We start from the raw sequence: 23923 nt of genomic DNA on the forward strand, positions 1-23923 counted from the left end.
ATTCTTACTAGACAAAGTTAAATGAAAAAGCTTCTCAACGTAATTCTCATAAAGATAAAATTAACTTACATTTAAAGTCTGAGGTAAAAATTAGTTAACAATCAATATATTTTAACTAAGTTGGTCTAAACAAAAGGTTAAATAGACTTGTTGATGTGTAAAACTCTCGATTACCTTCTCTATTAGAAATGGTAGATCGCACAATGGCTATGCTAATTATTCTCATGCCTGAGGTTTCCTTTCCTGACTCCATCTTGAATGGGTGTAACAAAAGGTTAAAAGACATTGTTGATATGTAAAAGTCTCAAATTCCTTCTCTATTAGAAATATGCTAATAACAAGTTTTGTTTCATATTAAGTAAATTGCAGCCAGCTGCCTTTGGGACTCTAGGCCGTTCCCCGCCCCCATTCAAATGCCCGTCAAGGCAAGTATGCCCCCCAGAGGCAAGAAATGTTTTTTTTAAGCTGATAAAGTTTAGCTCACAGAGGCAGAAATGGCCCCCTCAGGCCTTCCCTTGGCAACACACTGGTTCTTGTTACTTGCTTACATGTTTCTCCATGCTTGTGCCAGTTTCTTTTTAAAAAATGCCTGTATGGTATATGTTTCTGTTCACCCCACACCCTTGATACTATAGTCATTTAGTTAAAAAGAAAAGGGGGAATTGTATGCTTTACATTGTGTAGTTCTCCCCTGCCAAGAGAATTGGATCAGTCCAGTTAGTTTCGCGGGCCCGCTTGGCCCCGCCCCTAGGAACCCCACCAGAGTTCGAGAGTTGGAGAGGTTCCTGAGTTCCAGAGTGAGAGAGAGTGCTTGTGCCGCCGCAAAGAGACAGCAGAGTTCTGTTTGGTGATTAGTTTGGTTTAGTTTATGAATCATTGTTCCTGAATAAAAAAATAGAGCTTCCCTCCCCAGCCGTATGTCTCTGGTCGTCTCTGTTACCCACCTGTGAAGCTAGCCCGGCCAGCTAGAGCTTCCGAATTTTAACAACACCAAAGTCTTTTACTTTGGTGCAATATGCCAATTCCAGCTCAAGTTCTACTTGTGTTTTCTCTTCTGATCTTGTTTTTCAACTTCTGCCTAAGAGTGAGATCATCCCATATTCATCCTTCTGTTTCTGACTTATTTCACTCAACATAAATTTTTCAAGGTCCATCCAAGATCTGCTGAAAATGGTGAAGTCACCCTTTTTAATAGCTGAGTAGTATTCCACTACATATATATATATATATATATATATACATATATACATATATACCACAACTTATTCAGCCATTCATATGTTGTTGGTCACCTGGGTTGCTTCCAGGTTTTGTCTATTACAAATTGTGATGCTAAGAACATATATGTACACAGATCTTTTTGGATGGGTGTGTTGGGTTTCTTAGGATATATTCCCAGGAGAGGATTCACAGAATCATAGGGTAGATCCATTTTTAGCTTTCTGAGAGTTCTCCAGACTGTTCTCCACAGAGGCTGTACCAATTGACATTGCCACCAGCAGTGCTGGAGGGTTCCTTTGACCCCACAACCTCTCCAGCATTTGCTTCTGTTACCTTTTCTGATGTATGACATTCTCACAGGAGTGAAGTGGTATCTCATTGTTGTCTTTATTTGCATTTCTCTGACAATTAAAGACTTGGAGCATTTTTTCATGTGTTTCTCAGCCTTTTTGATCTCTTCTGTGGTGAATATTCTGTCCATGTCCTCTCCCCATTTTTAGATGGGGTTATTTGTTTTCTTGTTGTCTAGTTTGGCAAGCTCTTTATATACTTTGGTTATTAGCCTCTTGTCTTATGTATGGCATGTAAAACTCTTCTCCCATTCTGTGAGGGGGTCTCTTTGTCTGGGTAGAGGTTTCTTTTGCTGTGCAGAAGTTTTTAATTTTATGTAGTCCCATAGGTTTATGCTTGCCTTTGTCTTCTTTGTAATTGGATTCATTTCATTGAAGATGTCTTTAAAATTTATGCGGAAAAGAGTTCTGCCAATATTTACCTCTAAGTATCTGATAGTTTCTTGTCTAACATTCAAGTCCTTGATCCACTTGGAATTTACTTTTGTATTTGGTGAAATATAGTGGTTCAGTTTCATTCTTCTGCATGTTTCAACCAATTTTTTCCAATACCATTTGTTGAAGAGACTCTGCCTTCACCATTTGTCAAAGATTAGATATCTTACTAGGTGTGGGTGCTTACTTCTGGGGTCTCAGTTCTATTCCACTGGTTAGTGTGTCTTATCATGTTCCAGTACCATGCGGTTTTGATGATAATGGCCCTATAATGTAATTTGAGATCTGGGAGTGTGATGCCTCCAGTTCTGTTCTTTCTTCTCAAGATTGTCTTGGCAATTCTAGGTCTTTTCTGGTTCCAGATAAGCATTTGTAGCATTTTTTCTATTCTCCTAAAAATGTGTTTGGGATCTTGATAGGGATAGCATTAAATTTATAGATGGAACTAGGTAGTATATTCTTTTAGATGATGTTAATTCTTCCAACCCATGAACATGGAATATCTTTCCTCTTCTTTGTGTCTTTTTCAATTTCCTTGAGTAGTGACTCATAGTTTTCAGTATATAAGTCTTTCACTTCTTTGGTTAGGTTTATTCCTAGATATTTTATTGTTTTTGTTGCTATAGTAAAAGGAATTGATTTCTGGATTTCAACTTCTTCCAACTTAGTGTTTGCATAGAGGAATGTCACTGACTTTTGAATGTTAATTTTGTAGCCTGACATCTTACTATATTGCCTGATGATTTCCAAAAGCAGCTTCTTGCTGGATTGCTTAGGTTTTCTATGTATACTATCATGTCATCTGCAAGTAGAGAGAGTTTGACTTCTCTTCCAATCTATATGCCTTTATTTCCTTGCTTCTGCCTGATTACAATGGCAAGAACTTCCAACACCATGTTGAATAGTAATGGTGATAGTGGTCAGCCCTGTCTAGTACCTGATCTGAGGGGAAATGCTTCCAGTTTTCATCAATGAGTGTGATGTTGGTTGTAGGTTTGTTATATACAGACAGCACTATGTTGAGGAATTCTCTATCTATTCCCATTCTTTGTAGTGTTTTGATCATAAAGGGATGTTGAATTTTGTCAAAGGCGTTCTCTGCTTCTATTGATATGACCATGTGGTTTTTGGTCTTGCTTTTATTGATGTGGTGGGTCACGTTGGTTGATATACATATATTAATTCAACCTTGCATCCCTGGGATAAACCCCACTTGGTCATGATGAACATTTTTTTTAATAGACTGATGTATCTGGTTGACTATAATTTTGTTCAGTATTTTAACATCTATGTTCACCAGAGATATTGGTCTGTATTTTCTTTTTTGGGTTGTGTCCCTGTCTGCTTTTGTTATCAAAGTGATATTGGATTCATGAAGCAGTGCCTTCAATCTTCTGGAAGACTTTTAAAAGTAGAAGTATTAGTTCTTCTTTGAAGGTTTTGTAGAATTCATTTGTAAAAACACATTGCCCAGAACTTTTATTCTTGGGAAGGTTTTTGATAACTGTTCCAATTTCATTAGCTGTGCCTGTTCATTTTATCTAGTTTCTCTTTACTTAATTTTGTAAGTTTGTAGGTATCTAGGAAATTGTCCATTTCTTCCAGGTTCTCTAGCTTGGTGGCATATAGTTATTCATTGAAGCCTCACATGATATGTTGAATTTCTGTGGTGTCTGTTGTGGTATCTCCTCTTTCATTTGTAATACAATTTATTTGAGTCTTCTGCCTTTTTTGTTTGTGAGTCTGGCTAACGTTTTGTCAATTTTGTTCACTCTTTGAAGAACCAACATTTACTTTCATTGATCTTTTGTATGGTTTTCTTATTTTCAATGTTATTGATTTCTTCCATAACTTTAGTTATTTCTGTCTTTCTGTTTGTTTTAGGGTTTTTTTGTTCTTCTTCTTCTAGGACTTTGAGGTGTGCAATCAGGCTGTTTATTTGTGCTTTTTCTTGTTTTCTAATGTGTGCCTGTATGGCTATGAACTTCCCTCTCTAACTGCTTTAGCTGTGTCCCAAATATTTTAATAGTTTTCATCTTCATTTTCATTGAACTCTCAAAACACTTTGATTTCTTCCTTGATTTCCTCTTTGACCCAGTAGCTGTTAAGGAATGTACTGTTGAGCTTCCACATTTTGGGACTCTTACTAATCTTTAGTTGATTGTTAAGTTTAGTTTAATTCTGCTGTGGTCTGAGAAGATGCTTGGGATGATTTCAATGCTCTTGAATTTGTTGATGCTGTCTTTCTGGCCTAACTTATGGTTCGTCCTTGAGAATGACCCATATGGACTTGAGTAAAATGCGTATTCCAGTTTCCTGGTATGAATGACTCTGAAAATGTACAATAGTTCTAGTTTATCTATCTCCTCATTTAGGTACCTCGTGTCTTTATTGATTTTCTGCCTGGATAATCTGTCAAGTTGAGAGAGTGGGGTGTCGAGATCCCCTACAATGACAGTGTTGCTGTTAATATATTGCTATAGCTCTTTAAATAGATGTTTAATGTATTTAGATGGCTTCTCATTGGGTGCATAGATGTTAATAATTATTAAGTCCTCTTGATTGACTGATCCTCTGAGCATTAAGTAGTGTACATTCCTATATTTTTAAATTTATTTATTTTAAAGTCTCTCACTTCAGATATGAGAATAGGTATTCCTGCCCTTTTTGATGGCCATTGGCTTGTATGGTAGTTTTCCATCCTTTCACTCTGAGTCTATATTGTTGAGTTAGGTTGGTTTCCTGTAGACAGCATATTGTTGGGTTGTGTTTTCTGACGCATATTCCTACTGTGTGCCTTTTAAGAGGTGAATTCAGGCCATTGACATCTCTTGATATCAAAGATTGAAGATATTTTAAACACCATACTTGTAGATTTTTAGTGTGTTCTGATATATGGCATATTTATGGTGGTCTTACTGTTTATAGGAGAACTTTCAGAACTTCTTTCAGGGCAGGCATGGTGATAGTCTATAGTTTTCACTGTTGCTTGTCTGAGAAAGTTTTTATGCCTCCATCTAGTCTGAATCACAGTCTAGCAGGATACAGTATTCTTGGTTGAAAGCCTTTCTCATTGAGCACTTTCTCAATAGAAAGCCTTTCTCAATAGATATCTTGCTATTCTCTTCTGGCCTATAGTGTTTGTGTGGAGAAGTTTGCGGTTAACCGTATGTGTTTTCCTGTGTAGATGACTCTTTGTTTTTCTCTTGCAGCCTTCAGGACCCTTTCCCTATGCTTATTCCTTTCCATTCTAAATATGATGTGTCTTGGTATCTTTAAGTCTGGGCTAATTTTGTTAGGGACCCTCTGGGCTTCTTGAACCTTTATGTTGGTTGACTAGAGAAGTTCTCAGCTATTATGTCCTAAAGAATACTTTCTTCCCCTCCCTCTCTTTTTTCCTCTGATAAGCCAATAATGCATATATTATTTTGTTTGACATTATCCCATAGGTTTATTTTCAATATCTCTTAATCTCTTTTTGAGATCTCTTACTTCTTTTTTGGTTGTCTCTAATTTGTCCTCGATCTTGATAATTCTGTCTTCAGCCTCATTTATTCTATTCTCTCTACCCTCTACTGTTTTCTGGAGCCCATCTATTTTGTTACCCTGTTCTGATACTGTTTTAACTTGTTCAACTAGTTGTGTTCTTAGCTCAGCTATTTCAGCTTTCAGCTCTCTAATGACCTTGAGATATTAAGTGTTTTCTTCCAGAGTCTCACTTGTTGTTTCTGCATTTCTGATAACAATTCTTTCAAACTCTTTATTCATTCCTGTGATTATTTTCTTAACTAGTGTTTGGATGTTGACCTCATCATTTTGTGCTTCAATCTTTGGGGGGCTTTTAGCTGGACTCTTGCCCTAGTTCATTTCTCCAATATTTCTTCTTGTTGGTTTAACCATTCTATATAGGATGTGATGAGGTCCCTCTCTCAGTACTTTTCAAATTACTGATCACTCTTGCCTGGATTGACTTGTGTCTAAGTAAATTCATTAAAGGCTTCACAGTTGTGGAAATTGGCAGTTGTTTCAATATTATTTTAATCCCTGACCTGGAGCACAGTAGCTTAAAGCCTCTTTTGTTCTTTTTCTTCCCTGTAGGCTATGGTAGACTGAAGGCTTTTAAACTATAAGTAAGCTTCTTAGCTTAATCCCTCACTCCTGACCAAGAGATAAAGCAGGGTGGTGGAGAGATAATCCAGTGGTTATGCAAAGAGACTCTCATAGCCCCTCTGCTATGCCACTGAGGTATAGAATTTCTCCTGAATTTATTGGTTAGTTTTCTGTCCTCTTGTGTCAGCACAGGGCCTCCTCCTTGCTGTTGCAGCTTCTGAGGGCAGTAGCAATAGAGATTTACAGTTGCATTTGATGAGTCTTAGAGGAGTCCTCTCCTCCCTTCAGCAGTCTTTTTTGTGCAGGTGGTGTCTCAACTGGTAAACCACAGGACTTTTACCAGCCACTTAATCTCTCCTTAGGCTCTTTTCTGTCTATGAGCCACACCTATTTGCACTCACCAGTGATTTTGTGGGCTTCTGAAGTCATTCTAGTCCTGTCTTGTTGTGGTCCAAGATGATCTTCTTTGGTATTCCTAGTTGACCCGGAAGAGGAGAGGAGAGAAACACAGCTGCTGCCTCTCTGTAGTCCCGCCTCAATTTCTTCAGATCTTGCTAAGGAAAGGAAACTTAGGAGTGAAGCAGTCAGATGGATATTAGTGCTTCTAATCTTTTTATCCAGGAAGTGAAGAACCCTTAGGGACCACCCACTGAAAAGACAGATTTGAATGGGTTCTAATTACTGTTCTGGTGCTACCTAAGAAGTGTCTTAGAAATTAATTTTGTAGGGCACCAAAGTAAAAACCCTGGGGTGAGGTTGAGGGTGGATATTGGCTTCCTGGAGTGGCAGGGTAGGGGTGGGGATGGAGAGGTGGGATGGGACACAGTATTTTGGTGGTTGGAATGGTATTTATGTACATTCCTATTAATTTATAGTCATATAAATTACTATTTAATTATTATGAGAGGGAAAATTGATTGTATGTCTCAAACTTTTTAAAGCACAGACTGAGTCTTTTTAATACATAGGCTGAGTCTTTGATATGCTGACTATCTCAAAAGCCTAGACCAGGGAGAACAGAAGCAACCGATGGCATGGCTATATATAAATAACGTCAAAGGACATAAATTATGGTGATGTTGGGTATTATATAGCAAATCCTAACAAAGGGGTTTTTCAAAAGTTAACCCAATTTCCAAATAATGTGATTATAACAATAGCTATCTATTGTCTTCTTGAACCCTAAGCCTATATTTCCCCCAGCTCTGGGACCTTAGGGTGGGGCACACTTTCATGTATGCTTCTCTCAATTCATAATAAACAATATTGCTTCTGCCAATCCCAACCTAAGCAACAGAACAAGTACCACCTCAGCATGCTTCACTTCAGACTGTGTCCAGAGACTTCAGGTGTGCAATGACAAACTTTCAGCTTCATTACTTGGGTGGGACCTTTCCTTTCATAGTATTCTCTAATTCCATTCCAGGCGGTTTACTTCCTAATAAAGTCTGAAAACCTAGATATAGATCAGGTCCCATGAGATAGAGAATATGTTCACATATACCCATAAACTAGGGCAAAATATATACTTGAAAGCAAAAGCACACAATAGTCTGCAGTAATTACCCCCCCAACACTTTATCTGCACTATTCCATGATTATAGGTCAGTGATTGTTCAACAATTTGTTTCATTTTGTATGTTAACTCTCTTTTCAGCCACCAGGTTCTAGATTCCAGCATGATGCCAATCACACTTCCCTGGACAGATGACCTCACCAATATGTCCTGGAGCTCTGCTTCCCCAGAGCCCCACCCTACTAGGGAAAGAGAGAGACATGCTGGGAGTATGGATCGACCAGTCAACACCCATGTCAGTGGGGAAGCAATTACAGAAGCCAGACCTTCCACCTTCTGCATCCCACAATGACCTTGGGTCCATACTCCCACAGAGATAAAGAATAGGAAAGCTATCAGGGGAGGGTAGGGGATACAGGGATCTGGTGGTGGTAACTGTGTGGAGTTGTACGCCTCTTATCCTATGGTTTTGTTAATGTCTCCTTTTTTAAATAAATAAAAAAATAAAAAAATAAATTTAATTTTGGGGGTTGGGTGGTATCACAGCAGTTAAATACACATGATGCAAAGCAAGGACAGGCATAAAGATCCCAGTTCATGCCCCTGTCTGCCTGACGACATCAATAACAACAACAATAATAAGTACAAGAACAATAAAAGACAATAAGGGCAACAAATGGGAAAATAAATAGATAAATATAAATTTTTTTTAAAAAAAGAATCCCAGTTCAAACCCCTGGCTCCCTACCTGCAGGAGTGTTGCTTCACAAGCAGTGAAGCAGGTCTGCAGATGTCTATCTTCTCTCCTCCCCCACCGTCTTCCAATTATCTCTCGATTTCTCTGTCCTAGCCAACAATAACTGCAATAATAACCACAACAATGATAAAACAACAAGACCATCAAAAAGGGGAAAAATAGCCTCCAAAAACAGTGGATTCATAGCTCAGGTGAGCCCCAACAATAACCCTGCAGGCAAAAAAAAAAACAAAGGAGAAGAAGGAGAAGAAGAAGAAGAAGAAGAAGAAGAAGAAGGAGGAGGAGAAGGCGGAGGAGGAGGAGGAGGAGGAGGAGGAGGAGAAGGAGCGAAAGAAACTGAATTTTAAGGAAAATGAAAAAAGTTGCCAAAATAAGGTTATCTTGGAAATGTCACCTGGAAGACCAACTGAAACACCACTTATTTGGGAGGAGAGAACTACGCTACACACTTGGTCAATGACTCAAATAGGATTTACTCATAAATCCCATACTGACAAGGCAACTAAAGCTAATAGGTCAATGCAAATGCATAATTGAATAACAGAGAACCATGAATGTAGCCAGTTGCACTTTATTATTGTTTAAGATAAAATATTCATGGAATTTAATCCTGTAATACATACTGAGTATTCATAATGATGAGACAAAGAAAAAAAAAGTATGAGCTCTGCCATTCTTGGAAGAAAAGGACTATGAAAATGAGAGGGCCCATGCTCTAGTGAGATATAAGAGATGTATTCCTTGGGGCCTGAAGAGAACTCACTTGATTTGGCATGTGCCTTGTCCTGCTCGTGTCCCAGATTTGAGCCCTAGTGCCAAATGGAAGTGCCACAGTACTAGAGGACACACTGGCATTGCAGTATCTCTCCCTGTTGCTCTGAGATAAAAAGAATGAAAAAGTTGACCCAGCAAAAGTAAAACCTCATATGCATGCTCCAATACAGAAGGTAGAGGAAGATGTATTCAACAGTATGCTAGTAGGTGTCAATAACAACATGAAGGTGAAATGAATGGATGAACTAGAAAAAAACATCTGGTGGGAGGGGTCATGCAATGTCACATCTGATTGAATGCACAAATACTGTGCTCAAGGGTCCCTGCTCTCCATGTGCAGGGGGGAAGCTTCACTGACAGTGAAGTAGGTCTGCAGGTGTCTCTCTTTCTCCCTCCCTCCCTCTCAATCTTCCCCTCTCTTCTCAATTTCTCTCTGTCCTATCAAATAAAAGAAAAAAAAATGTCCACCTGGAGCAGTGGATTCATAGTGCTAGTACTAAACCCCAGTGATAATCCTGGTGGCAAAATTAATTAATTAACTAATTTAAAAAGATCTATAGAAACATTGTCATTTTCTCCATAGACAATAAGATGTGCTTTTAAAATCCACTTGTAAAGCTAGACTTAAACATTGTGAGGCTATTTGTTCCCCACATCTCAGCACCTTGACTCAGCTTATTTTTCGTAATTGTCATATGTGAATGACCTGAGGGTTAGAGGGTAAAGGTAACCTTTAGAAACATCACAGGTAACTTTTCTTCTTTCAGAAGGTAACTGAAAATCATCAAGAGACAGGAGGAGGAGGAGAAATGAAGTTCCAGTTTTCATGGCTCCCACGTGAGCTTCTGTGCTAGGGTCTCCACAGTCTGTTGCACTGAGCTTCGTTTGCTTGGCATGTCTTCATACAGACATCGTTAGAACAGTGAGATGAGTAACAGAGTGAAGGGAACAACTACCAACAGGTTAGAGAGAGGCAACAAGATAACATACTGAACTGTACTCACATACATTTCTTTGAAGTTTCCTTTTTTGAGTTATGAAACTCATAGCCAAGATGAGGTATCATTGTTGTCATAAGGATGATCAACAAGGAAATGGTTGGACAACCTGGCAGGAGCCTGTGAATCATCCTGTCAATTCTCCACTTCAGATGGAGAAAACATGGCTAGAAGAAATTGGCTATCTTAAGTATATATTTTAATTTAGTAAACTTTAAAGTTTTGAGTTACCAAAAATGTTGAGAGACTAGCAAAACTATTGATTTCATGAAGGTTCACCTAGAAATTTGTATGTCATATATATCCATTTCCATTAGGTTTATATTTTTCATAAAAGCTTATGAAGGAAAAAAATAAAATTAGCTACCATCTCACTTAACTTTCTTGTTAGATAACTTAAGTTTATTTTAATAAACAAATTCACATGGAACTAGCTTTCTTTTTCATAATGGTGACTCTAAAGACACAGCTTCAATTTAACCAACAAATTTTAAGTGAGTTCCTTTTTTTTTTTTTTTTTTTTTTTTGGCCTCCAGGTTTATTGTTGGTGCTCGGTGCCTGCACTAGGAATTCACTGCTCCAAAAGGTCATTTTTTTCCCTTTTGTTTCCTTTGTTGTTTACCGTTGTTGTTATTATTGTTGTTGTTATTGCTGCTATTGTTGTTGGATAGGACAGAGAGAAATTGAGAGAAGTAGGGAAGACAGAGAGGGGGAGAGAAAGATAGACACCTGCAGACTTGTTTCACTTCTTGTGAAATGACCCCCTTGCAGGTGGGAAGCCAGTGGCTTGAACCGGGTTCCTTAGGGGTCTTTGTGCTTCACGATACGTGTGCTTAACCTGCTGCACTACCTCTGGCCCCCTTAAGTGAGTTCTTATATAAGACGGTTTCTCTAGATTATCTTAACTTGTGCAACATTTGACTGAATTTCCATTATTTTTCCGACTGTAGAAATATTTTATATAGGTGCTTATGAATTAAATAAACCAGACATATAAATTAATTTAGCAATCCAGAGGTATAAAAACCAAACATATGAAAAGCATACATGTATAAATACATATAGAGACATTAGAGTTCTGTTTTTAACATTTGGTCATGAATCATATACAAAAAACTATGAGCTAGATCAGAAGTGAAGAAGTCTTCATGTCTACTTAAGTTCTTCTTTCCTGGATCTTTTTATGTATTTATTATTGAATAGAGAGAAATTGAGTGGGGAAAGATAAAACGGGAGGGAGAGAGGGAGACACCTGCAGCTCTGCATCACTGCTCAAGTAGCTTCCCCCACTGCAGGTGGAGAACAGGGTATTGAACCTGGGTCCTTGTGTACTTAACCAAGAGTGACACTGCCTGGCCCCTAAAAGCTCTTTAAAAAAACTATTTTATTTTATTTTATCTTATTTCACCAGAGCACAGCTCAGCTCTGGCTTATGGTGGTATGGGGGATTGAACCTAGGACCTCAGAGCCAGGTTCAATTTACATAACCAGTATGCTATCTCTCCCACTCCCTTCTCTGGATTTTTATGTATCCTAGACTGGAAGGATTTTCACCAGACACTTGGTTTCTCATATCCTCAAGAGCTCAAGTTTTTCTTCATCTCAAACCACTGAATCTGGAGACTGTCAAGTCTCATTTAATCAGTATTCTCACTCCACCCTCCTCATGTAGATTCTGCTTTCCAAGTTCTTTCACAGAACTACATTTTCTCTCTTATATCTTGGTGAAAAACATCCAGCAGATTAAGAACTGGGATCAAGCACAGTGGAAAATCTAATTCCGGTCATCATTATCTTTACAGATGATAACCTCAAAACTAGTTTTTCCTCTGGGAGCCATGTGGAAAGAAGAATAAAATTTGCAGGGTAGAGAGAGTGACTCAACCACTGAATTTGTATGCAGGAGTAAAATATTGCTGAAAAGTGGAATTCCCAGAGATAGAGATAAAATAGTGAAAATTTCAGTGATGTCCAATAACTTGGTTAAAACCAAGGGAAGAATGTAGTACCATCAAAGATCATCAGGGATTTCTGTGCTAAGATGTTCCTTAAACATTCATTTCTTCCCCACCTCTAACTATTGGGTTCTAGAAGGATTCTCTTGCTCATGACGCTTAAATTGCTGCAGTGCCCTTAAAAAATATTGCTTTAACGTGCTGTTTCCTAGAATTAAGATCAATGAGTGACCCCATGGATAGATTGTTGTGGTTGACAAGCCAAAAAGAAACAACAATTTGTTTCGTGTTACTGTAGAGCATAAAATTTCGATGGTAATGCCTATAAAATACAAGATAAAGAGGATGATGAAAGAGATTAAAATTTTCATGGCTTTCATATGTGCTTCAGTGCTGGGGTCTCTGAATCTTGTGATATTCAGCTGCATCTGTCTACGGTGCTTCCAGAGGGAAATGATCAACAAGAAGCTTGTGATCAAGGTGAGGAGAAAGAAGACAAAAACTCCCAGGCTGAATAAGAATTGATTGGTAAGGAACTGATTTCTAGCCTCCTCACTGAACTGCCAGGTTGTGTTCACCTTCTTCATTCTATTATCATTAATAACCTTTATGACTTGTGGAAAAGTAATTAACCATGAAATAAGCAAAGATCCCATCAGAAGGGGAAGAACCTTATTGGTCCGACTTTTCAGCCAGAGGAAAACACGCTGGGAAAAATTTGCTATCTTTAGGAAATAGAACATACTGAGGCTGGTGGCAAACCAGACACTGGATTGATTGATAATTGTCCACCCGTAACTAATATGGTCAATTAGGGTACTGGAGGCATACATATCTGGAAAGAAGATCTTGTTAAATCCATCGATAATGATCAACAGTATCAGACAAATTCTGGAAATAGCTAAGCCAGTGAGAATAAAGCCAATCATGGAGACCTTTTTGTTCTTCACAAACTCAATGAAATATACAGTTCCAATGAATCCATCCCCTAAGACCCCCAGAACCGATTCACTTGCTGCTACAAAAATGAATAGGCCTTCCAAAACACTTAGCATAGCTGCCAATTCCTTTAGTTATATCAGTTTTAAATTACTGCAGCAGGAGGAGACATGGTTACTTGGTGAGACAGTGACTTTTCTCTTTTATTGCATAAAGACTTAAAAAGAGTGATCTACTTGGTTTCTGATGATAGACTGCAAAATTTTCGGGAAAGCACTCCAGTTACAGTTGTGAAACTTAGTCAAGGGAATGTGTACGCAGACTGAATGACAACCTCCAATTCGTTAAGAGGCAAATCAAAGTTTCCATTTCAGGGATTTTACTTGTCCTGAGGCTATTTGCATCTGTGAACCTGGACGTTGGAGAAATAGTGCCAAACATACATCTACAGGAAACAAAGCAAAGCAGAAGATTAAAAAAAAAAAAAAGGACTTTGTCATCTTTTCCAGTATCAACTTTGACATCTTTATGCTCTGTCTACAGTTTTGATATTTAAGAAAAATAGTGTGTAGAAGAAATAATAAATACAGCTATATTTAGCGACTGAATCCTTATAGGCATAAAGAAACACACGTGTTTCATTGTTCTTGTGACAGGACACTTACAAGAACAATGTTATAAAGTTATCAAGTGAAGACAATAGATTGTGATTTAATTATACAGAAATTTGGAACAATCTACACATTGTGTTAAGATAAGTACTAGTAACCATTTCTCCATATTATTCAATTTAATTAAAAATTAAGCTCAACTTTGGTTATGGGTAATTTTACAAATATTGCCTCACAAAGTTGATGGGGTCTCAAATGCTAACTGTTGTAATCACTATCAACAGTATAGAGTTTCCCTCAAAAATTTAAGAATGCAATGCCATATGATCCAACAGTCTATTACCGAGTTTTATTTTATTTATTTATTATTTATTTATTTATACCAGAGCACTGCTCAGCTCTGGCTTTTGGTGGTGTGGGGAATTGATCATTATGCTATCTACCCCACCCCATTCCTGGGTTTTTATCCAAAAGAATGAAGACATTATCTCAAAAAAGTTTTTCCTCCTGTTATTTTTTATTTTTATTTTTATTTATCATCCACAATAACCAAGGTATGCAAACAGCCCAAGTGTTTGTCAAAAGATGAACAAGTAAAAGTTTCTAGTTAATATCTTTCTCTATCTCTGAATATTGAATCACTAGTGTTATTTGTCCCAAGTTCCAAGACAGCTTGTATCGCAAGTTGGACCCATTGCAAAGACCACTTTCACTTTGGTCCCTTTCTTTCTTGATCACCTTTACCAGATACTGTTAGGTTGTCAGAAAAGTTATGATGCATTTTTGCATAGAGATACACAGAAAAATACATCATAACTTTGTGGTGTTTATTGCTCATTCATGAAACTTGTTTCAAATACCACCTTCTCAGTATTGTTTCTCTCTATTACCCCATTTAAATTTGCATTGCTTCATTTTCCTACCTTATTTTCCCTGTTCTTGTTCTTGTTCAAAAGACTTCCCTTGGGAGAAATTAGTTCACCAGAGCCTCTTGGTGATAATCACTATTTAATCTAACATATGTTTTCATATTTATATATTATATATTTATTTTTAATAGTGTTAATCTATAAGCTACACACGGTGGAATATTTATGTTTGTTTATTGCTATGTCTCAGAATGGCTATAAAGAATGTATGTATAATATGAGTAGATTATCTAAATGAAAGTAAAGATTTTGTTGAGTTATAGTTTGAGACAAAAGAGAAAGAAGAAAGTGTTTAAGGCATCACTGATATTACATTGGAGGAAAACAGAGGAGCATTTTTTTTTTTACCAATTTCCAATGACAGATGAATGGCTAAGAAAATATGGTATATATACACAATGGAATACTACCCAGCTGTTAAAAATGACAAAGTCATCTCTTTGCCTCATCTTAGATGGAACTTGAAGCAACATATTGAATGAAATTAGTCAAATAAAGAAGAAAAATACTGAATTATTTCTCTTATAGGTGGAACTTAAGAAATAAGGGCAGAGCGGGAAATTACAAGCAAAATTTGTAGAGTGTTCTATTGCACTGAAGCAAAGGACTCGGGAGAAAAAGAAGGAGGGAGAGGGTGGACAGACGCTAGTCTGTCCTAGTGCATGATGCATGGGGAGATGAGTAATTGTACCCATGTGTCTACAGCTGCACTGTAAACCATTTAATCCCCCAATAGAAAATATACCTAAAAAGAAAAAAGAAAAAGAAAAGGAACATCTGTATTTGAACTTCTAGTTTCTGATTGTGGATGGAAAGATGATGGAAACTGCCTTCCATTTTAAAACAGATAAAATGGGCCAGAGATAGTGAGAGACTTTGGAATAAGGAAGTGACTTTTAGAGCTCCTGGCTTTTCCTGGAGCTTTGGCCACAGACCTTGAAGTGGGGAATCAATCATTGCAGCCACTATAATTCCAAACAGAATAAGACACGACTAAGCTGCTTTCATAATAACAAAGTCCCTTTCTCCAGTCAGAAGTACACAACCCAACCACCTGCCCACCCCATGTGTGGAATGCCCTCGCCCCCATTTCTTCTTTCCCAGAGTATAAAACCTGTTGGTTTGTGTTAAATAGTATCATCCTAGACTCTTGTTCACTGGTCTCTGTCTGATTTACTTATATGCCAGTCCCTCCTAGCTTTCTTCCAATAAACCTGCTTAGGCTTTCAGGGATGCTTGTCTCTCCGTTTCTGTCTTCCTCTACATCTAGACCCCCAAGTAATTTTTTCTATCAGACAGTATAATGATTATGTAAAAAAGACTTTCATGACTGAGGTTTCCCTAGCACTAAATTAACCCGTAGCCCCGCTGTTAACCAAAACTAAGCAGTGCTCTGGCTGAAATTAAATTAAATTAAATTAAGTCAAGTAAAAAATATAGAACAGAGTGAAAAACCAGCAACTCTTCTAAGCTCTGTAACAAAGTTGGGGGCACAGGGCAAATGACCACCCTGAAATTGTAGCTACAGACAGGTAAAATCAAGGAGCTATACTTCCAAGAACAGAGGCTCACCTGTGCAGACCCCTGTGGAAACTAGTGCTGAACCAGGGAAACCTGAGCTGTAATTGAAGCATTGATGGACTCTGCATAGCCAAATCTAACAGTTAATGTCTTGTAGAAGACCCAACCATAGGTGAACTCCAATCATGTTGTGAGATTTATCTCCAGTAGAAATTCCTCCAGAGGTATCAGGTCACTAAACAACTGCGATTTCCCGCACTCCACCTTCACATCACTAAATGCATACTGACAACACTTCCATTTACCTAGTAAATCATTGTGGCTGTAAGAAAAAAATTGTGAGGTATACCAATATGCAAAAACCAGTTTGGTTCTGCTGTTTGGTCTGTCTTTTCTAATTTTTCCCCCACACAAAGATGCAAATGTGATCTGCTCGCATAAGGAGGATTTTCATTTTACCAGGAACCAAATGTGATGCAAAGGAGGTTAAACTTTCATGGTAAACTAATCTCTGGGCTACAGAAACTACTTTGAAAAGAAAAACAATTAACAAAATAACTATTTGGGGCCTCAGCAGTGACACACCTGGTCGAATGCACACTTTACTATGCACAAGGACTCAGGTTCAAGCCCCTGCTCCCCATCTGTGTGTGTGTGGGGAGGGCTTCACAAATGGCAAAGTAGTGCTGCAGGTGTCTTTCTTTCTATTTCCTCTCCCCCTCTCAACTTTTCTCTGCCCTATCAAATTAAAAAATAAGATGAACTATTTAAAATATTCAGTATGCAGAAAATCAAAATCACAAAAACACCTGAGATATTTTCAATATTCCATAACTTTCAAATTTTACATTTTTTTCACAAGTAGAAAATGTATTCTATTTCTATACTATGTGTCTCACTAAGAAATACAATTATCATTTTCTTGTATTAATAATATTCATCATGACTGTATGAGTCAAATAATTCTATTTATTAGTAATCTCTTCCTTTGAAGTTTAAGGTGTGACCATTTTCCCACCTTTTCTTTCTTTTCATTAGAGGATGAAAGACAGTAAGAGGTAGAGAAGGAAAGGTAAAAATGCTCAGAACACTGTTCCACTGTTTGTGAAGCTTCTCCCACTTCAGGTGAGGACTGGGGGCTTAACACCTGGTCTTTGTGCATGGTAACACGTGTACTTTACCAGCAGAGTCACTTGACCCCCACGACAGAAGACTTTCCTGACAGTGGCTGATTAAAGTCGTGATTGCCTGAGTGTTTGTGCCATGTTTTAAGGTGTGTGAGGATGACTTGTAGGTCTCTAAAGAATTCACATGCTGAAGTTGGGGATAAAGTCGATCCCAGTTTAGGGTTCTAATTCTCCAAATTATCACCTCTCTCTTAGTAGCACAGTATATGTGTATTTGTCATACTTTCTGTTTTTTAAAGTTATCTCATAGTTTTTACTTTGCAGGTAGTATATTTAAAGCATATTATTTTATTTTTATTTAATTGTTTTTGTTAGAGATAGAGAGAAATTGAGAGTGAAGGGGGGAAATAGAGAGGGAGGTAGACCACTAGGGAAAGATAGAAACAGGTGGGGGGTATGGACTGACCTGCCAACACCCATGTCCAGTGGAGAAGCTATTACATAGGCCAGAACTCCCACCTTCTTCACCCCAATACGAATTTTGGTCCATACACCCAGTGGGGGATTGTAGGAGAGCAGATGACTAGAGGGCCCTGAACTCCAATTCCAACATGACCCAGAGAAAGAGGAGGAAAAAAGGAAGGATATTCAGAAGTAGTTAGTAGGAATAGGTGTGACTTAGAAAAGAAGAGAAGATAGGATAGGGAAAAAGGGTAAATATATATATATAAAGATAGACATAGAGTTATAATATAATCAACCCAGATCTGCGACCTTGGGAGAACTAGTATAGCTTTCGGCGGAGGGAATGGGGATACAAAACTCTTGTGGTGGGAACAGTGTGGAATTACACTCCTTTTGTCTTATAGTTTTGTAAATCAATATTAAGTCACTAAGAAAATCTAAAAAGAGAGAGGAAGAAGGAAGTAGAGACTTGCAGCACTGCTTCATCACTCCTGAAGCTCCCTCACTACAGGTGGTGACCAGGTGCTTGCTTGAATGTGGGTCCTTGCACACTGCAATGTGTGTGCTCTACCACACAGACACCACCCAGCCCTTGATTTTTTTCCCAGAGATAATATAACATGCTTTACCCATTTTCCCAATTCCTCACTGTCACTTTCAAAAACTTAGTTATTATTATTAAATGAGAAGACCTGGAAAATTATCTTTTTATTTATGCTACATTTAAAAATCATGTGCCTCTTCAAAGTTTTTGAAATTTTTAAAATAAATTTCTCCCACTTATTGCTGAGTTTAAGTTTTAAACTTATTTAAAATTTACCTTTGTGTAATACATTTTTCTTCTTTTTATTCTCTTCTTTCTTATTTTTTGCCTCCAGGGTTATTGCTGAGACTCAGTGTCTGCACTACAAATCCACTGCTCTTGGAGGATATTTTTCCCATTTCGTTGTTATTATTATTGTTATTACTGTCATTGTTGTTGGATAGGACAGAAAGAATTTGAGAGGAGGGGAAGACAAAGAGAGAAAGAGAAAGATAGACACCTGAAGACCTGTTTCACCGCTTGTGAAGGGACCCCCTTGCAAGTGCAGAGCCAGGGGCTCAAACAGGGATTCTTACACTGGTCCTTGTGCTTTGCATCATTTGAGCTTAACCCACTGCACTGCCACCTGGCCCCCATATTTTTCTTCTTACTTAAAAGCTCACAATTTAGAATATTTAAAAAATGTAGAATATAGAAAAATATGTTTGGTATCAAAGAGAAATCAATAGTAAATTTTCAATGAAGCCATGCCAAGTTTTCAGTTAGGAAATTCCATTTAATTGTGTGTTGCTCAATAGGAAACATTACCTGTGGATAATATTAAAACATTGATGAGATAGAGATGATAAATGAAGAAACCTACAGCATGGCTATCAGTGAGTAGTTTTGTAGCTCACACGGAATGTGCCCTAATTTCTTCTTTATCACTGGGCACATCTCATGCTAATCCCTTTTTACTTCATTGCATCAAAAATAAAAAATAATAATAACATCAACTTTTCCTAGATGGGTGTAGTGAGAATTAATTAACAATCATAAAGACTTCTGAAGTCTAGAGATGAAAGACATTATATTAAATATGATGCTTCATTAACCTTAGAGTTCATAGACTGTAAAGGAATTTGTTCATAGAAACAATCTGAATTATCAAATAAGAACACACTTTCCAAGGCTTAAGGATAACTTAAATTTACAATTTTGGGTCATAAAAGTGTTTTATACTGGTGCTTGATATAAAATTGTTGCTAGTTTAAATAAAAAAACACTTAAAAATAGTTAATATTTTGTATTTGTTATTAAATAAGAACATAAACAACAGTTACTGAGGATTTAATTATCTTTATCAACTATTTTGTTTTTAAGTGAAAAACTTGAGTTTGAATTCTAAAGCAACTTACAGTGAAATCGCTAACGTAGGTTAAGCCCCAAATATTTTTATCCTAGAAAATAATAACAATAGTATTTTGCACAACTTTTGTGAGAATTAAATTAAATTAAATGTCTATGTTAAATGGCCTAGGATATTTCATGAAACTTGAGAACATTTTTGTTCTCAAAAAATCTATAGGACACAAAATGAAAGAAATATTTGAAGGTAGACCTTTCAATCAGTTGTTCTTCCACCTGGCAGAAAGTGTCCTTAGTTTCCTCTGTATTCTGAATGGTTAGTCTCTCTTTATACAGCATTCAGTTCTCTTTATGAGATTCACAAAGGTCTGCCTCAGTTTTCCATTCCCCAGAATCATACTATAAGGATGCACTGAAAAATAAAGTAATGCTATAGTCTCAGTAATGACTACAACGAAGAAGTCTTCTACTTCATTATAGGTCCAGATTATCAGCAAAGTGGATGTGTAGTGCACCACTAAGAAAATGATGAAGGAAATCATAGTATTTCTGGCTCTCACATGAACCTCTGTGTTGAAGCCTCTCAATCCCTTGGCATGATGCATTATCTGCCTGGTATGTCTCCCCAGGGATATTATTAACAGGAAAAATGAAATGAAGGACATGGGGAAAGCCATGAGGGATCCCCCATTGAGGAGAACTTGTTTGCTGAAGTATTGGCTTTTATGTGCCCATCCTCTCCAGCTCAGGTTTCTTCCCTCTCTTTCATACTGGTTGATCCAAAGTATATAAAATTTTATGCTTAGAAGATGAGAAAGCAATGAAAGAAAGAACCCTAGTAGAATGGCCAAGACGATTTGATCCCTTCTCCACTTCAGCCAGAGAAAGAAGGGGTGGGCAAACTGGGACAGCTTGAGGAAATAGAAGACACCTAGGCCGGTAGCACACCAACTACTTAAGGAGCTGTTCAGATTCCAGAAAAAATCAGCAATGACGATTAATTTGGGGTGCTTTGCAATTAATTCTGGATTGAATGCAAGTGCAATACTGTCTTCCAAGAGTAGGTATATCATAACAATCCTGGAGATAGCCAAGCAAGTATAGATGAAATCAAACAAGGTGATTTTCTTGGTTTTGATCCAGTCAGCACAGAGCACTACTACAATGAAACCGTTTCCCCAAACACCTGCCACCGATTCTAAAATTTCTATGGTGACAAACACTGTTTTGGCTGAGGTTGACATTTCCACAGAAGTACAATTCCAGTTGCCTCTATAATTGCTGATGGATGGGCACCAGGCTAACTGCTAGACAAAAATGTAACTGTTGAGAATATTCTTTTTCCAGGTTTTGTTATGGGGGTGTGTTTAGGAATAGAAAAATATCCAACCCTGACGTGAGAAAACACTATCAGTAGCTTGAGAAAGAGCACTCCCAAAGGTGAAAATGCTTCAAAGAATAGTCCTCATTAGTTGGGTTAGTGTGTGTGTACTCTTGTTGTCATTATCACAGCTGAACTTTTCGTTTGTGAGGCTGACTGGATGCTGACCACATATTTGCTAACAGGCAAATGAGGAGATTCTATGATATTGTTTGATGCCTTCTTCCTCCTTAACAGGAAATCTGAAATTGATTTGTGGAGGAACTCAAAGCAATAAATTACAAATAAAACTGATGTGTTTCTTTGTGAGTTCTGATTCCCAAGATGATATATTGTCAAAACCCTGAATTCTCAATTAGTTACAGCTTTAATTTCAGGTTTCCTGCAAGTTATAAAGTTCATGCTCAGCACTTATAAGGATTCTCTTAGTAGATCAGGCCTCAGGGTTTTCTCTCCAAGGAATGACCACACCAGCACTGAGCACTGTGTAAAATATTATGAGGAAAAAAATAAGTTGGAGTATATGTTTCTGGGGCCCGTTGGTTTCTACTTCCTACCTTTGTCTTGGTGGCATCCCAATTTCACAACTTCCTTAGTCTTCAAATGATTAGATTACAATCACTGGATCACAGAAGTTAACATCAATGAAGAAAATGCGACCAAGTTTGTCTCTTCAATGCAAAGCTACCATCTAATACTAGGTTGGTATGGTGAGCTCAGTTGGATCTATTCATCAAAGATATGCCCAAGTGGTAATCCTTAGTAGCTGTGAATGTGTCTCTATTTGGAAAAGGGGTCTTTGCAGCTATACTCATCCTGGATTCGAGTGGATCCCAACCTGATGACTGATGTTCTTATAAATGGAAGGGGATGGAGATTTGACCTGCAGGAAGAAGAAGGTCATACAAAGTTCGAGCCAGAGATTAGATCTTTGCTGTCATCATTCATGACACATTTGGATAAACCAAAAGCCATAAAAAAAAGAAAGCAATAGCTTTGTGGAGAGTTTAGAATGAGTATAATCCGGGGCCAGCTAGTGGTGCATCTGGTTGAGTGCACATTATTGTGCATAAGGCTCTTCGTTTGAGTCCCTGGTCCCCATTTGCAAAAGGAAAGCTTTATGAGTGGTGAAGTAGTGTTGCAGGTGTTTCTGTCTCCCTCCCTCCCTATCACGTCTTTCCCTCTCAATTTCTGGCTTTGTCTATCCAATAAGTAGAGATAATTAAAAAAAAAAGAGTATAATCCTACCAACACCACAATTTTAGACTTCTAGTCCCCAGAATTATAGTTCACATATACACATGGTTGCCCACTGATTACATCTGCACCTGTAGACATTAAAAAATTAACATTGCTTGGATAGGGGAGATAGAATCATGGTTGTGCAAAAAGATTATCATACCTGAGGCTCTAAACTCCTAGGATCAATTCCCTACACCACTGTAAACCAGAGCTGAGGAGTGTTCTGGTCTCTCTGTATCTATCTCTCTGCACCTCTCTTTATCTCTTGTTAAAATAAAACAAATTAAATACATTTCCACAGTCCCACTTACATGTGGGAAGCTTCATAAGAGGAGAAATACTGAGCACTGAAGCTGTGTGTGTGTGTGTGTGTGTGTGTGTGTGTGTATTTCTCTCCCAATATATTCCCCTCCTTAATTTTTTTTTTTTTTGAGCTTTTTGGAGACTTCAGTTTGTAGTTTTTTTTTTATTTTTTTTTTATTTTTTATTTAAGAAAGGATTAGTGAACAAAAGCATAAGGTAGGAGGGGTACAACTCCACACAATTCCCAACACCCAATCCCCATAACCCACCCCCTCCCCTGATAGCTTTCCCATTCTCTATCCCTCTGGGAGCATGGACCCAGGGTCGTTGAGGGATGCAGAAGGTAGAAGGTCTGGCTTCTGTAATTGCTTCCCCGCTGAACATGGGCGTTGACTGGTCGGTCCATACCCCCAGTCTGCCTCTCTCTTTCCCTAGTAGGGTGTGACTCTGGGGAAGCTGAGCTCCAGGACACATTGGTGGGGTCTTCAATCCAGGGAAGCCTAGCCAGCATCCTGGTGGCATCTGGAACCTGGTGATTGAAAACAGAGTTAACATATGAAGCCAAACAATTTGTTGAGCAATCATGGATCCCAAGCTTGGAATAGTGGAGAGGAAGTGTTAGGGAGGTACTCACTGCAAACTCTAGTGTAGTCCTGCTTTCAGGTATATATTTTGCAGTAGTTTATGGATACGTGTGCACATAAGCTCTCTCTCACAGAAACTGGTGTATATCTAGGTTATGGGACTTCGTTAGAAAGTGAACTACCTGAGATGAAATTAGAGTGTACTATAAAAGGAAAGGTCTCACCCGAGTAATGAAGCTGAAGGGTTGTCATTCCACACGTGAAGTCTCTGGATACATCTTTCTCTATCCAAAATAAATATTTAAAAAGAACATTCACCATGAAGAAATTCACAGGTTTCTCTTTTTAGTCACCAATTTTTTATTTTTATTTTTTTTAGCATTTTAGTTCTAGGGAATAAATACAGATGAGTCTATCAGTTTAAAAACACTTTTACACAATAGCATGGATAGAAGTATATAAATGAAATTTAAATGTAGAGCTAGATGGAATATTACTCACTGCAAACACTCAAATAGCCATCAGATGAGTCAAGAGAAGAATTAGCCCCAAACTAACCTCTTTGTTCATCTAATTAAAAATTCAGCTTCTCTCATTTTATAAATTCATATACATATGCTCAGAGAATGTGTATATTTAGTTTGCTTCAGTAAGCATAGTTTATAAAGCAACTCAATTCTTCTTCTAGCGTTTGCCCTTCTTCCGTAGCCAGTCAACAGCATCAGGTTGAGCCTGATGTAAAGTTTCGAGACCTCCTTTGAATCTGGAGAGGTGGCAGTCGTTGACTATGTGGGTCATAGTCTGTCTGTAGCCG

General features: G+C 37.8%; 2 protein-coding genes across 2 annotated transcripts; both read right to left on the bottom strand.

Moving 5' to 3' along the window:
- Positions 1-12238: 12238 nt before the first annotated feature.
- On the bottom strand, positions 12239-13171 carry LOC103107082 (taste receptor type 2 member 10). Its single transcript, XM_007515816.1, has one exon. It carries the CDS (start codon positions 13169-13171, stop codon positions 12239-12241), a length of 933 nt encoding a protein of 310 aa, XP_007515878.1.
- A 3128-nt stretch (positions 13172-16299) lies between these two features.
- LOC103107083 (taste receptor type 2 member 8-like) lies at positions 16300-20843 on the bottom strand. Its single transcript, XM_016185036.1, has 3 exons — positions 19934-20843; positions 16527-16641; positions 16300-16438 (listed from the first exon to the last, which is right to left on the bottom strand). The coding sequence occupies exons 1-3, from the start codon at positions 20841-20843 to the stop codon at positions 16300-16302; spliced, it is 1164 nt and encodes a 387-aa protein (XP_016040522.1).
- Between the last annotated feature and the right edge of the window lie 3080 nt (positions 20844-23923).

This window comes from Erinaceus europaeus, chromosome 7, assembly GCF_950295315.1.
Source record: "Erinaceus europaeus chromosome 7, mEriEur2.1, whole genome shotgun sequence".
In the NCBI taxonomy this organism is placed as follows: Eukaryota; Metazoa; Chordata; class Mammalia; order Eulipotyphla; family Erinaceidae; genus Erinaceus; species Erinaceus europaeus.